General features: G+C 45.3%; 2 protein-coding genes across 10 annotated transcripts in view; both read right to left on the reverse strand.

Moving 5' to 3' along the window:
• Positions 1-9,705, reverse strand: part of BFSP2 (beaded filament structural protein 2) — an 85,513-nt gene extending 75,808 nt beyond the window's left edge. Inside the window, exon 1 of the mRNA XM_049870165.1 lies at positions 9,217-9,705. Coding sequence (XP_049726122.1) covers positions 9,217-9,705 — 489 coding nt within the window. The remainder of the gene's footprint in view (positions 1-9,216) is intronic.
• Positions 9,706-13,946: 4,241 nt separating this feature from the next.
• The window catches only part of TMEM108 (transmembrane protein 108), a 1,078,120-nt gene continuing 1,076,423 nt past the window's right edge, over positions 13,947-15,643 (reverse strand). For all 9 annotated transcript variants that reach the window (XM_049870593.1, XM_049870594.1, XM_049870595.1 and 6 more), the window contains one exon: positions 13,947-14,334. In XM_049870593.1, coding sequence (XP_049726550.1) covers positions 14,212-14,334 — 123 coding nt within the window. In that variant the 3' untranslated portion in view covers positions 13,947-14,211. The remainder of the gene's footprint in view (positions 14,335-15,643) is intronic.

Here is a 15,643-nt window from a genome sequence, read left to right on the forward strand (position 1 = left end):
CCCTGAAATAGATAATAAATAAAAATTACAAGTTGTTTTCCAATAGCAGGTCAGTTTTGTAATGGAGTTTTCCACTCCCTGTCACTGCATTTCATTACCTACTGATAATAGCTGAAATAATTTCTCATTTCTGCTGAATAATGCATTTGTGACAGTCAGCTCTACTAGCTCATTTACAACCGGATAAATGAGGCTTTATGTGCTTTTCCCCAGCCAGACAACGATAAACTAGGTTTTATTTTTCTAAACTGAGTCCTCAACTCCAGTGGATCAGCATAAACCCTCTGGGGAAATGCCAGGGACCCTGCGTAACATTCTGCTTGGTTCAGCCATTCTTCCAGTAATTCCCCATAAAGAGCCACCACGTATGTCCCGGGCACTTGTGCCAGATGCTGGATTCAGTTTTAATTTTGCTCTTCTGGGAAGGAGAGCCCATGGAAAGGTCTTTCCTATTCCTGTTATTGTTGTTGGGTGCCATTGAGTCAATTCTGACTCATAGAGAAGCTATATGACAGAGTAGAACTGCCCCGTAGGGTTTTCTAGACTGTAATCTTTATCGGAGTAGATCCCCAGGTCTTTTCTCCCAGGGAGCTGATGAGGGGTTCAAACCGCTGATCTTTCAGTTAGCAGCTGAGTGCTTAACAATCGCACCATCAGGGCTTCTCTATTTCTCTTACTCATGGAATTTTAAGTTTGTTGGATTTTTATATGAGGGGGGTTATTGAGATGGTCTCCTCCTCTCCCACTGGGATGTATCAGTAGAAAGTTTCTCTTGCTCCTGTGAGACTCACCGGTCCCTCATGTGACTGGGACCCAGCACACTCACCCTCCTGTAATAAACCACTGGCAATAGTTCTATTTATTGCTTCATGTTTTTCTTGAGGTAAAACATTCTAACAGTAAAAAAGAATATATAGCCAAAAGTAAGGCTCATCCTACCCGTCTGCAGCCAACCAGTTCCCCTCTCCTCTATGTATGCTTCCAGAGAGAGTCTGCTCTCCCACCTGTTCTTTTTTTAATTGTGGTAAAATATACACTGTATAGCATGAAGTTTGCCATTTTAACCATTTTCAAGTGTACAACTCGTTGACATTAACTATGCTCACAATGTTGTGGGACCACCACCACTAATTGCCTCTAAAACTTTTTCAACATCCCAAACAGAAACTCTGTACCCTAAACTCCCCATTCCCTTCTCCCCCTCAGTTATTGGTAATCGCTAACCTACTTGCCTTTTTTTTTTTAAGAGAATAGAAATAGTAGGAGGGCACAGACAGTGATTTACAGCTTGCCCTTTTACATGTTAGCGCTTGTTCCACATCAATATATAATGAGCTTCCTTGTTCTTTTCTTACAGCCGTAAAGGATTCTGAGGCAAGTTACTTAGCTGTATTGGATATTCAGGTTGTTTCCTGTCTTTTACGTCTGATCTGAGATTTAAAAGAAGCTCTCTCACAACAGAGGAAGAAGGAGAGTCAGGAATAGGAGGAGGAAATGGAATGTGTGGCTAATTGCCTACATGAACAATTGCCTCCTTTGCCACGAGATCAGAATAGCTGGATGGTGCTCGGCTACCGTTACTGAACGTTTTTGATCAAAGATTTTATAGAAGAATTCTGATCAAGAGGGAGAAAATGCAGAGCAGAATTTCAAATTCTCATGGCCTCTAGACTTTCTGGAGCCACGAAGGCTGGATGAACACTCAAAACTATTGCCCTGAGATAATATTTAAACCATATATATATATATATATGTATATAAAATCCCCTGAAGTCTCCTGAAAACCAAATAATATTTTAGTTTAACTAGTAAGGAATAAACCCTAGTGGCATAGTGGTTAAGAATTCAGCTGCTAACTAACAGGTTGGCAGTTCGAATCTGTGGGGCAGTTCTACTCTGTCCTATAGGGTTGCCATGAGTCAGAATCGACTCAGTGGCAACAGGTTTGGTTTTTGATTTTGTAAAGAATGTGTGCCTTGAGCATTGTGCTCTTTTAAGAACTATCTATATGGAACCAAATCAACAACGACAACTTGAAAGATTAGATAGGAAACTTAGGGGGCAGTGAGGTTGTGTTAATGGGGGAGGAACAACTCAGAAAAGAAGGGTGAGAATGGTTGCCCAAGCTGAAGAGTGTAATCAGTGTCACTGATTTGTACATGTAGCACCTGTTGAATTGGTGTGTGCTCTGCTGTGTATATTGTCAACATCAACAAAAAATAAATTATGAAAAAAGAAGCAGCAGCTCTCTCTTCAGGGTCCTGATGTGAAACCTTAGGCCTCTGTTTCCACATTCAGCCCTCGTGGCCCAACTACTGGCTGAACACCTACTATGTGCCATGGTATATCCTCTCTGAACCAGACTCTCAAAACAGAGGTGAAGGAGACAGGGTGGTAACCCTGAAGAGCTTGGGCTTGGTGAGGAAGCCTGCCCCATATACAGACGGCCATGCCTATTCCTGACTCAGAAACTTTGTCCAAGCTGGGCCCCTTGAAAACCCATCTTCTGCCATGTTCTTTGAGCCCCACATTCGGCCTCACTGAGGACCAGTCAATACCCTGCTCCTTCTCTAAACTTCCACAGCATGTGTGGGTTGAATAACTCATGAATACATGAGCATAAACCACCTCAACATAAAACAAAATTCCTCACAACTGAATCAATAAGTGACATCATGATAAACAGAGAAAAGATAGAAGTTGTCAAAGATTTCATTTTACTTGGACCCACAATCAACACCCATGGAAGCAGCAGTCAAGAAATCAAGATTTGCACTGGGCAGATGTGCTGTGAAAGACCTCTTTCAAGTGTTAAAAAGCAAAGATGTCACTTTGAGGACTAAAGTGCACCTGACCCAAGCCATGGTATTTTTAGTCACCTCATATGCATGTGAAAGCTGGACAATGAATAAGGAAGACCGAAAAAGAATTGATGCCTTTGAATTATGGGGTTGGTGAAGAATATTGAATATACCACGGACGGCCAGAAGAACAAACAACTCTCTCTTGGAAGAGGTCCAGCCAGAGTGCTCCTTGGAAGTGAGGATGGCGAGACTTTGTCTCTTGTAGTTTGGACTTACCAGGAGGGGCCCTTCCCTGGAGAAGGACATCACACTTGGTAAAGTGCAGGGTCAGTGAAAGAGAGGAAGACCCTTGATGAGGTGGATTGACACAGTGGCTGCAACAATGGGCTCGAATATAGCAATGATTGTGAAGATGGTACAGGACCGGGCGGCATTTCATTCTGTTGTACATAAAGTTGCTATGAGTTGGAACTAAATCTATGGCACCTGACAACAACAGCAAACCAAAAAGAAAACCCAAACCCATTGAATCGATTCCGACTCATGGCAACCCTATGTGTATCAGAGTAGTACTGTGCCCCATAGAGTTTTTGGGTGGATTCAGTTAGTTGAGTGCAAACCCTTTACACCACCCAGGGACCTTGTCTTACGTTACTACCCATTTATACATGTATCTTCAAGTTTATTCAATTCAAAAAACAGGAATTAGATATTAACTATGTATCAGGCAATTTACATACATTGTTTCATTTACTACCATGGGCCAACACTATGAGGTAGGTATTATATCTTCCTTTTTATTATGAAAATTTCAAACATTTATAAAAGAAGAGAGAATGGTATAAAAGCCCCCTCCCCCACATATACATTCTTTACCTTCAATTATTATAAATTATGGCTAATTTTGCTTCAAGGGGCTCAGACAGTGCGATGGTTAAATACTTGGCTGCTAACCAAAAGGTTGGTGGTTTGAACCCACCCAGAGGCTCTGAGAGAGAAAGACCTGGTGACCTGCTTCTGTAAAGATTATAGCCTAGAAAACCCTACGGAGCAGCTCTATTCTGTGCATGGGGTCGCTATGAGTCGGAATTGACTCCACGGCATCCAATAACAACAGCAACAATTTTGCTTCACCTACATCCCCGCACGATTCCACTCCAACCCAGATTATTTTAAACAAATTCCAGATACATGATTTCTTCTTCAAATATTTCAGTATGTACTGCTAAAAATAAGGGTGCTTTTAAAAACCATGACTTTGCTATCATTACCCACACCTAAAAATTAAAAATAATGGCTCAATATTGCCGAATATCCTCAGTGTTCATCTTACCTTAATTGTTTAATATTTTCTAACAGCTTGCTTGAATAATGATCCAGATAAAGCCCAAACATTTCAATTGGTTGATAAAGCTATTTGGTTGCTTTCAATTTGTAGGTTTCTCTCTTCATCTCTCTTTTTTTCATTGCAATTTATTTGCTGAAAAAAATTGTGTCTTTTTTTCCATAATCTTGATGTCACTGATTTCCTTCCCATGGTGTCAATTACTGTGTTCATCTGACCATTGTATTTCCCGTAAGTTAGCTGTGTTATCTAGAGGCTTAATCACATTCGGTTTCTATCATTAGTATTGTTGGCAAGACGGCTTCATGGGGGGTGGCGTATACTCCACCAGGAGGGGTGTGCTAGCAGCCATTTGGTGATCATTGCCTGGATCCATTACTTTATTATGGTTGTATCATTTTTTTGTTTGTTGGCTCAAATGCATCTATGAAAAGACACTCTCGCTCTCCAACAATTTCTTTTTTAAACCTGATGTAACGGAACAGACTCGACGGCATCGAGTTTGGTGGCTTTTTTTGTAATGTAATGTCTGGTAGAGCTGCTTCTCCCCCACCTTTATTTTTCAGTTTTTTCTTCTCTGGCAATTCTTGCCTTTTAGTTTTTACAAATGAAATTTACAGCTATCAACCTCGTTCTAGAAAAAAAGAAAACTCTATAGTATTTTAAAAATTAGGATTGTGTTAAGTGTATAAACTAGCTGAGGGGGAACTGGCATCTTTATGCTACTGTCTTTCTAAGAAGACGTCGTTTCTTTCCGTTGTTCAAGGCTACTTTTGTGTGTTTCAGGAGGGTTTTATTGTTTGTCTCACCAAGAATTTGGACATTTCTTGTTAAGTTTATTTATAGGCATTTTATTTTTTGCTACTGTAAATCAAAATTTCTTGTCAATCACATCTTTTGTTTGTATATATGAAGGCCATCGATTTTTGATATTACTTTGTTGTTAGGGCCTGTGGAGTCAGTCCCTGTATAACAGAACATAACGCTGGCCAGTGCTGCACCGTCCTGACCATCGGTGCTGTGCTTGGGCCTGTTGTTGCAGTCACTGTGTCACTCCACCTCATTGAGGGTCTTCCTCTTTTTCACCAACCCTCTACTTTACTAAGCATGATGTCCTTCTCTAGGGACTGGTGCCTCCTAATAACATGTCCAAAGTAAGAGAGACAAGTCTCACCATCCTCACTTTTAAGGAGCATTCTGGTGGCACAGTGGATAAAGTGCTCAGCTACTAACCAGAATGTTGGAGGTTCGAACCCACCAGCTGCTCTGTGGGAGAAAGACGTGGCAATGTGTTTCCATAAAGGTTTACAGCCTTGGAAACCCCATGGGGCAGCTCTACTCTGTGCTCTCGGGTCACTAGGAGTCAAAATCGACTTGATGGCAGTGGGTTTGGTTTTGGGGATTACTTCATAGCCTGCTCTTTCATGAAATTATTTTACTCTTTGTTGTAAGATGTTTATCTTGATCTTTTCCTGAAATATAACCATACCATCCACAAATACACATACCTTTCCCTCTTCCTTTCCAATTCTTATGCCTCCAATTGCTTTGTCCCATCTAATCGCAGAACTACTAGCTCTTACCAACGTTACCGAGTAATAGAGGCATTCTTTTCTTGTTTCCTCCTTCTGCAGGAAGGCCTCTAATGCTTCCCCCTTAATGCTGTTTTATCATGTCACGTAAGTATCCTGGTATCCTCATTATGCAGACGAGAAACTGAGATAGAGATCAATGAAGAACTTAGATCAAGGTCATTAGCTCAAGATATCAATAAAGTACTTAGCTCAAGTTAGTGGTGGGGGGGTGGTGTTGGGTGAGGGATGCAGAGTTTGAGCTCAGGGCTATCTGGCTTCAGAATCCTCAATCCTTGAAACACATCTCCCTATTTTTCACCACATCGATGCCCCTGACCCTCCATTCCTCAACACGGACCTCACATTTTGAGATCTTGGAGCCCCCAGGTGCAAATGGTTGATGCACTCGTCTGCTAACCAATAGGTTGGGGTTCAAGTCTACCCAGAGGTGCCTCAGAGGAAAGGCTTGGCAATCTACTAGTGAAAAATTAACCATTGAAAACACTGTGGTGCACATTTCTACTCCAACACACATGGGGTTGCCATGAGTCTGAGTCAATGCAATGGCAACTGGTTTCAACCGGCTCTCAGAGATTTTAAGAGCGGCTGAGTGTGATGTACGGGAAGGGCACAGAAAGAGGCCCCGAGGGATGACTCAGTCTCTCCTTATTTTCTTCAGCAATTCTGCTCCATCCCAGACGCGGTCTACTTTAGCAAAACAAGAAAAAAAAAAAAAAAGGAAATCAGAAGCCACCTTTCTTAGCAAGCAGTTTAGTGAAGGACCCTGGGTGGCACAAATGCTTTGCTCTTGGCTCCTAACTGAAAGGTTGGTGGAGCCAGCTGTGCTACAGAAGAAAGGGCTGATGACCTCCTGTGGCAAGAGCACAGCCGAGAAAACTTGCAGTTCTCCTCTGACGCACATGGAGCTGCCCTGAGTCAGAATCAGCCAGGAGGCAATGGGTTTTTTTTTTTTTTTTTTTTTAATATTACTTGACCAACCTCCTTGGTTGTGATCTCATGCCCCTGCCCCCTCCCCTGGCCTGTCAAAATATTTCTTGAAGTCTTACATATCACTCTCCCCAATTGAAACTCTCCTAAATATATTTTTCTCCTGGTAGTTATATTTTAATGATACTGCAGTGTCCCTTATAGCTTGGCTAACAGAGTGACCTGCTCTGACCAAACAGGCTGGGTGGCTTTGTCTTGGGTCAATGTATTATTTAATTCAGGGAGTACACATGCTAAAAATAGCTCAAGTCCCTCTCCCCTTTCAGGGACACCAGGTCTTGAATCATGAACAATGATCCTGTTGCCTTTCTTTTTTCACTCAGCAGAGGAACTGTTCTTGTTTCTTCTTTTTTAAAAGAAAAAAAAAAAAAAGCTCCTAGGGCCACGGGTTCTGTGGGGAGAGAAACTTGGCCCTGACTTAGACTACCTAAGTTTCCAGCATCTTCTCCAGATAGGCAGACCCCCAGAGCAGGGGCTGTCTCTCTGCAAGGGGCAGAAACAGGGACTGTGAGCAGCAGGAAAAATATTCAGATCAGGCCTGTTTTAAATTCTAATCTTCTTAACTTTTTATAATATTCATTTCCCCTTCTCCTCCAGCTGCCAGCCTTTGCCACTGGAGGTATAAGCTGACGTTTTCTCCAGGGGAGACCCCTAATTTCCGTGGCTCCATAACAGAGTGGTGACAATTTAAAGGCCCACACTTCCTCCCTTCTTCCCCAGCCAGCGTCCCCCTTACCCTGGCCTCAGCTCCTTCCTGCTCCTTTCTCCGTCCCCTCTCCTTTTATCTGCAGCTCTGAGGCAGACAGGGTGGTTGCCAAATTCCAAGCCTGTGTTTGGCCTATTTGACGATGAAAAGGGCCTGATGTTCCCGCCAGAGGTGATTATCAACATCCTTTACGTGGCAAGAAGAGTCTGGAGCCCCTGGCAAGGCCGAGAGGGAAACACTCCTTGAGAAGTGTGCAGGAGCCGGGGGGTCCCCCTCAGACTCTTTGCCCAGTGCCTGGGGGTTTTCAGTCTGCTTCCGTGTTTAGCAAGAGAAGTGGCTGGGAGGGTGGGACACAGCCTGGGAGCCAGAAGAGAGAGGCTGGGAAATGGAAAGGAACTTCATAATACAGTAACCCTGTAACAAGGATGGTCCATGTAATGTGTGGGTCCCGCTGTGAAATGAAAACATGGGACCTCTTGCTCAAAAAGTGGTAAAAAAGTGCCATTAAAAGTTGTTGTTGGCTGCCAATGAGCCAACTCTGACTCATGGTGACCTTATGGAAAACAGAACCAAACATTGCCTGGTCCTGCGACATTCTCACAATCTCCACTATGTTCGAGCCCATTGTTATGGGTGCTGTGCCAATACATCTCACTGAGGGTCTCCCACACCCTCAGTGGCCCTGTACTTCACCAAACATGACATCCTCCTCCAGTGACTGAGCCCTCCGGATGTCCACAGAAAGCGAGTTGGGCAACGTACTGTTGTGATCCATCAGGTTTGCCTCGCTAACTTTCGGAAGTAAATCACCAGGCTTTCTTCCTAGTCCCTTTTAGTCTGGAAGCCCCACTGAAACCTGTCCACTGTGGGTGACCCTGCTGGTATTTGAAATAGCAGTGGCACAGCTTCCAGCATCATAGCAGTATGCAAGCCACCGCGGTACAACAAACTGACAGACAGGTGGTGGCCCGTCAAAGGTACTAAAATAGAAAGCTTTTTTTTTTTTTACGTATTGAAATGATAACATCTTGGATAAAAAAAAATATATGTTGCGTTAAATAACATATAATGTTAAATTAATTTCACCTGTTTCTTTTTCCCTTTTTTTTTTTTTTACTGTGGTGGTTAATAGAAACCTGGAAATTACCTCCGTGGCTCATGTTACATTTCTTTTGGACAGTTTTGTTATGGGTGGATAGAGGAACACGCTTCCATTTTCTCATCGTTTTTAGTACCACATCCATTCAGCGGTATTGAATTTGATGATGGCTGGAATCCACTCGATGGCACGTAACAACAATAAAGGCTGACACAGGCGGCCCAGGGTAATGGGACAAGTGCAAGCTTTGAAGATGGAAAATTTCAGGTTCAAATGTCAGGTTCAACTCCCAATTAGCTGTGTGATCGTGGGCACGTTTCTTAACTTCTGTGATTTTGGTTTTCTCATCTGAAAGATGAAATCCATGATGGAGCCACTGCCTACACTGTGAACATTATAGGAGAGAGCGTGCATACAGGAACGAGTGTGGGCCTGGCCCCTAGTGAACCTCGGTAAATAGTAGCCACTGTCACTGTTGTTGTTATTATTATCATTAGTAGTATTTTTTAGCACGGAAGGGTAAAGGTCTGCGGTCAGTTTCTGGGCCTTGGATCACTCACTCCCCTGTCCCCTACCCCAGCCCTCGGACTCTCTGATAATGACCCCAGAGATGGTACAACAGGCAGCCTTCATTGTTCCCTCCAGGCCCTCTGCAGAGGTGGCCCGGCCCAGGCACTCACCTGCTGGCAGCTGCTGGTCCAGGAGGCCCTGAGGGCACCCCAGCTTCCCGAGCCCGCAGCCTTGCTCTCCAGGTGCGTCCGCAGTTGCCTTTCCAGCTCCCGGATGACCTGCTCCAGGGCACGTACCTTGGCCGTGTATTCCACCAAGCAGCCCCCCAAGTCCTCAGCAGCATCGTGGTCCCCCTCCAGGCCAGGAGCAGGCACAGAGGGCAGGCCTGAGCTCCGAAGGCCCTGTAGGAAGACACTGCTGATGCCCAGGGCTCGGCAGGTCACGTGGGCACCCTGGCCACCTATGTACCCGGTGGGTGTTGTGCCTATATAGATCAGAGGTGATTGGACCAGGCTACCCCCAACATTGGCCCTGGAGCCCAGGGCGCTCTCCAGGGGAGATGATGACTGAGTCCCCCTGAAGGACGCCCTGCGCCTGTGGAGGGACATGCTGAAGCTGGCACCGGTGGGTGCGTCCACCACCACTCGCCTCTCGCTCATCACCCCTTCTGTCTCTGTGGGTTTACACAGTCCAGTGGCTTTTGGAGTCCAGTCCCAGTGGCCTGGTCACAGACCTCTCTGGAAGCTCCCCCGCCCCCAGGCTGCTTTGTTTGCTACTTCCATGAGTTTCCATAATTCGCTGAGACAGGCCCTGCCCAGGGCTGCTGCAGACAGGCACTCAGGCATTCTCTGCAGGACCACGTGCCCAACCTCCTAGCTTGTTTAGCTGGTGTGGGGGCGGGGAGGCTATATCAGTGCAGGCTGTGGGGGTGGTTCATCGGGGGGTTCATGTAATTGGGCCACATGTGTTGACAGGCTTTCACTATCTAAGAGAGGGCAAGGCAGGTCTCAAGCAGCCCCATTTCACAGATAAATAAACTGAGGTACAAGAGACCTTAGCTCATTAGCGAGTGGTTTAGCCAAAGCTTCATCCAGGTGTTCCAGGCCTCATTTCAGTGCCTGTTTGTGCTGCTGGTCTGAATGTGCACATGTGTCAACAGGTAATAGAGGATGAAAGTGGATGAAGGCCAGCATGGGGGGAGGCAGTCCTGGGGGCTCAAGAGAAACCAAGCCAGCTTGTTGCTTCCTTCACCCCCCTCAATCATAGCAGCAGCTTCATGTCCCTCCCTACCTCTATCTTCTCTTCTTACCTCTGCCCTATAGCCCCCTTCCTGGGGGCAGGGTGGGCATTCTTGTCTCTGTGTCTTTCAGGGATGGGGAGGTGTCCTCAGAGAGAGCCTGGGGTGTGGAGGGTCCGTCAAGGTAGATGGGCTCTAGCTCTGCTGTCCATCAGCTGCAAGCTACCTCACTTCTCTGGACCTTGCGTTCCACACGCTGGCCTGACGCACGAGATAAGGGACCTTGAGCAAATCTGGGTCCCACACATATTGGATACTTATTATGCTACGGATGTTTTCCATACCTGTTTCCTCATCTTTTGGAAAACAAATAAATAAGAACAACAAGGAGAGTGGTTTTCCAGTTAGCTGTCTAAGGGAACTCAAGTTAGGATTCAGTAGTCATCCACCGAGGCATGCTGTCGTGGATCACCCTTCTGTCACTTCTCCAGGGCCAGAAAATAGCCCCAGGGCATGACAACCTGGACCTAAACCCATTGAACTTAAGTCTTACTCTGGAGAAACCAGGTAACCAAAACCCAGAGCTGAATTATTTATCCCAGACCCTGCAATGTGGGAACAGACTTGAAGTGAGTGAGAGAAAGGGAAGGGAACCAACTTCTAGTGAGTACTGAACCCACCCCAGTAAATGGGTTCCATGCTTTACTTCATTGACTTCTCAATTCAGTTTTTGGAGGTAGGTACAGGGTTGACGTGTACCGCCATTTTGGGCGCACTGCACAACTCTAGAAGTATCATCACATGCCCTACAATTGGCCAGTATTCCCATTTTATGAGGGCCCTGAGGGCTCAATGACTTGCCCAAGGTCTCATCTCCAGAAAGGAGCAGAGCTGCCTCTTCTGACTTCCAGTCCAGTGACTGACCCAGGCCCTCTCTGTCTCCCACCACTAGAGAAGGGTACCTATGCAAGGTCCCACAGGAGTTAAAAACCTTACTCACCTACAAGAATATCCTGTGTGCTCTTCTTTGCTGCTCATTAGGACAACACCATGCTCCCCCGCCCCCGCTGCCTTTTTCTCTTTCTTCATCTATCTGAGATGGCATAAAAGGCATTTTATCAAGGTTGGTTATTTGATTAACAGATTAAGAAACCAACTTGATCAAGCAAAGGCTGGGGGTATCCCTTCTTTAGACTTGGCCTTCTTGCTGTGAGTGCCACCTCTGGTGCACCTGATGTGGTCATGGCACAGACAAGCCTGTGTATAATAACATCTTCCCAGTGTTAGTTTTTTTTGTTTGGGTAGTGTTAGTGATAAGGAGCCCTGGTGGCACAACAGGTAAGTGCTTGGATGCTACTGGAAATGGTGGTGGTTCGAACTCACCCAGCGGCTTCGCCGGAGAAAGACTTGTTGATATGCTGCTATCAAGATTACCCAAACCCCCAAACCCAAACCTGTTGCTGTTGAGTCAATTCCAACTCATAGCCTATAGGACAGAGTACAACTGCTCCATAGGGTTTCCAAGGAGTGGCTAGTAGATTCAAACTGCTGATCTTTTGGCTGGTAGCTCTTAACCACTGTGCCACCACTGCCCCATCAAGATTACAGCCAAGAAAACCCAATAGGGCAGTTCTTCTCTGCCACATGGGGTCACTATGAGTTGGAATCGACTAGATGGTACCCAACAGCAATGTAGGAGACACTGACTGGCCTAAGGATCTGCATTCTTGTGAATTCCAGGATGTATCAAGGCTAAATGAAGGGTCCAAAATATGGGTGAAGTTGTTGGCAAAGGTGATATGTTTAGGCACTGTTATTCTCCACAGAGTGGTGACCCTCAGTGGCCAGGTTAACTTCAGATTGCTCTATCCTGAAGATGTTTACAATGACTCCACAGAGCCCTGGGAGGGGTAGGATGAGGAGGTGGCCCATCTTAACTGACACCGGTGTCTCCAAAGACCTAAGAGAGAGGATTCTCTTTTGGAGAAATCACAAACATATTCTAAAGGATTTGTTTTCTCAAATGATAGACTGCTAATCCTACTAGCTCATCACACTCATTAAACCCAATTTGCTGTTAAATCCAATTAAAAAAAATAGAGCTAGGCACAAGGTGATATGGGGACTCCTTAAGGAAGTTACGTTAAAGTGAAAAGAACACAAAATGTATTAACAACAATCCTCTGGCTAATAAAATAAGTTTATTTATATATACATGGTAGCTGAATTCTGTGGATAAGGAAAAATAAGTCATACATCCACATACGTATATATAACATATGTACCTTTGATTACATATATTATATATAAATTTTACTTTACAGATTTCTCTCTCCACACACACACACACACACACACACACACAGATATGTTAAATGCAATAGCTAACAGAAATATCATGATAAGGTTAAAAAGGCCAGACAGCAGCATGTTAGAGAATGGATCTCAGAGCATTTAACCTGCTTCTTTGTAGGTCCAAGAGTCTTTGAAGAAAGACAACAGTCAAACACAGGTTAAGTAAGTTCATACAACATTGAGAACACACATTTTTGAAGGCCATATATATATTTTAAAAACTGAAACGTAGGAAGAAAGGAAAAAGTCATGATCAAAAGACCACAGCAACGACACTAACATGTAAGTCAACATTCAAGTTCAATTCCCAATCTGACTGTAATAGCATCTATATTCAAAATATACTATCAAACTATTTCTCTTTTAGAGAAAGGAAACGTGAAAGCAGTTATCTTCTCTCCCAGCCACTGGCTATTAGAAAAAACAATAGACAGGCAGCCCATCTCTGGAAGTCCTTCTTGTATCTCCGAGGGTCTGACTCCTGTTGGCCATGCAGGACGCAGTATGGGGAGGGAGGTGCAGGCAGCCAACCCCAGACGGAGGGGATTATCGTCTACAAAACACAGAGCTGGAGGACCAGTCATTGTGGTGACCCCAACGGCAGATCTGTAACACCGACTGGAGGTTAAAGGGCATCTTCTCTTAAGCGATTCGCTTTAGCAATCTCGGTTTTTTAAGATCGCAGGAGGAAGGTTCCTAAAATTACAGACCTACCCCAAACATGTTTTCAGGGACACAATAAGATTGCCTTTTGAGAAAACAAACCTCCAAACCCTAATAAACATTTGCTGGTGGGCTAGGTCTGCATCTAAACCCTCTAGAGAAAAAGGCACGAGGGTTTAATGCAGATATGGGCAGTGGAGGGGAAGCAGGAACGAACTTAAAGGGGAGACTTTTCCATTAGGAAAAGGCAGCCCTGTAGCTGGCACAGTGCATGCTCACGCTGGCTGCCCTGGAGGCCCTGTTGTGTGATGTTAGGACGTGGACGCCTTGATGTCCTCCATGTGATTCCTGAGGCTGCATACTCCTGCTGCCTCCGTAACTTGGATGGAATTAAATCCATCAGCAGTTGGGCTCTGGTCTTCTGGTGATGAGGTGTTCCCTTCTCCTGCTTCGTGGGGACTCCGCTGTCCTGCCCCCTTCATTGCTGTGCATACAAATGGGGAGGAAATGGGTCACAGCCAATCACAGAGAATCAGAGCCTCAAGAACCACTCAAAGGGCCACACACTTGACCATTTTAACATTCAACTTGGACTTAAGTTTCTACGGGAGAAGGCTGGGGCTCCTGGGACCCCCACTGCTCAAGGACTGTTATCAAGAGAAGCAATAAATTCAACTGCTTTGCTTAGAAATACCTTTATTTTATAAAGCCACGAATCGTTCTGTAAAGTTTCTTTAAACCACACTTATAAAAAAGATGTTGACAGTTCTTAGGAAAAAAAGCTGAAAATGTTTCTCATTAAGTCAGGGCTACACAAAGGTTATATTTATAATATATATATATATATATATTTGTATATTTATAATTTAGAGACGAAAAGTAGGGAACAGCAAAGCCACGCCTGCCGCAGCTAAATTTCCGACACTTGATCGTTGCCCACAAACAGTGTTTCCTGACAGAAGGGGTTCACAAGGACCATCCCAGTGTCCCTGTAGTCGCCATTGGCTGGGGAGCAGGGCTCCGAGAGCTGGTCCTGGAGAGAGAGGGAGGAGAGGGTGTGAGCTGGGGCTTGCTTGTGAGGAAGCTGTTATTAAAGAAATGCATACATGGGCACAGGCACTTGGGCACGGAATTGCTTGGTAAACATTTCCCATCATCCCCCACTGCCAATGAGAGGTGCGGAGCCCTCCTTGCTCTTTCAGATTCAGCCCTGCTTCCTGAATCACCCTCACCCCAGGCTGCTAGAGATGGCATTGCTCTCCTTGTCCAAGTCCACCAGGGTTCGTGTTAAAATTAAAACAGCTTGTGTCATGGCATACACGGCACTTGGCTACTGCCCCAGTGGGTAAACCCGGACCATGGTGGGCCCCAGACGCCCCTTCCTGCCCCTTTCTCCCAGACTCCTGGGCCTGGCCACACCTCTCTGCTTTTCCTCCCTGAACACACCCTATCCTTGGCCATCTGTCCTCTCCTGCCACCCACCTGTCAGAGTCTGAGTCACCCTTCACGGGCTAATTCTCCCTACTCTTGCAACCTCCCTAAGCCTGGTCACAACTGTGGCCCCGCTTCTTGTATCACCAGGTGTGCTAAGTCGAGCAGATCTGAATCTGTGTGTGACCGCACAGGAAGTGGTGAGAGAAAAACCAGCCTGTCTGCCCAACTCTGGCCAGGTGATGGTCACAGTTAACAAGGACTTCAAGCATTTGTGGGCTACTACATGGCTGCACTGAGATTGAGGTCCCAGTTTTAATGTGTGTGTGTTGGCGGCGGGGGGGCGGGGGGAGGAGTGGAGAAGTTATACCTTGTCCTGATTCTAAACAGCTGAAGTTTCTGAACCTACAGGTTGTTCCAGGACCAAGGTTCAAGAACGGGTCTACGCATAACTGGCTTATGCCAGACTTGCTTAGAAATACCTCCATTTTAAGAGGCCACAATTAATTTTCTCCAGGTTATTTTTAAACAAAACACATACCTTACATAAGTTTTGAGGGCTATGCATTGCTCTATGGCTAATAAGAGAAAGGCCATTGTTTCTGAAATGTCTTCAGAAGACAAGAATTTCCTTTGTCTGGATTTACCTGAGTATCCATAAGAAAGGTGGCCATGGGGCCCGCCCTTGCAAGGAGAACACAGCAGCACACAGACAGGGGACAGAAATCCTTCCTCTCCTCAGTGTTTTGGGGTTGGGCCGTTGTCATGGATTGAATTGTGTCCCCCCAAAAATATGTGTCAACTTGGTTAGGCCATGATTCCCAGTATTGTGTGGTTGTCCTCCATGTTGTGATTGTAATTTTGTGTTGAAAGGATTAGGGAGGGATTGTAATACCACCCTTACCAAGGTC

The sequence above is a fragment of the Elephas maximus genome, chromosome 26 (genome assembly GCF_024166365.1).
Source record: "Elephas maximus indicus isolate mEleMax1 chromosome 26, mEleMax1 primary haplotype, whole genome shotgun sequence".
Taxonomy (NCBI): Eukaryota; Metazoa; Chordata; class Mammalia; order Proboscidea; family Elephantidae; genus Elephas; species Elephas maximus.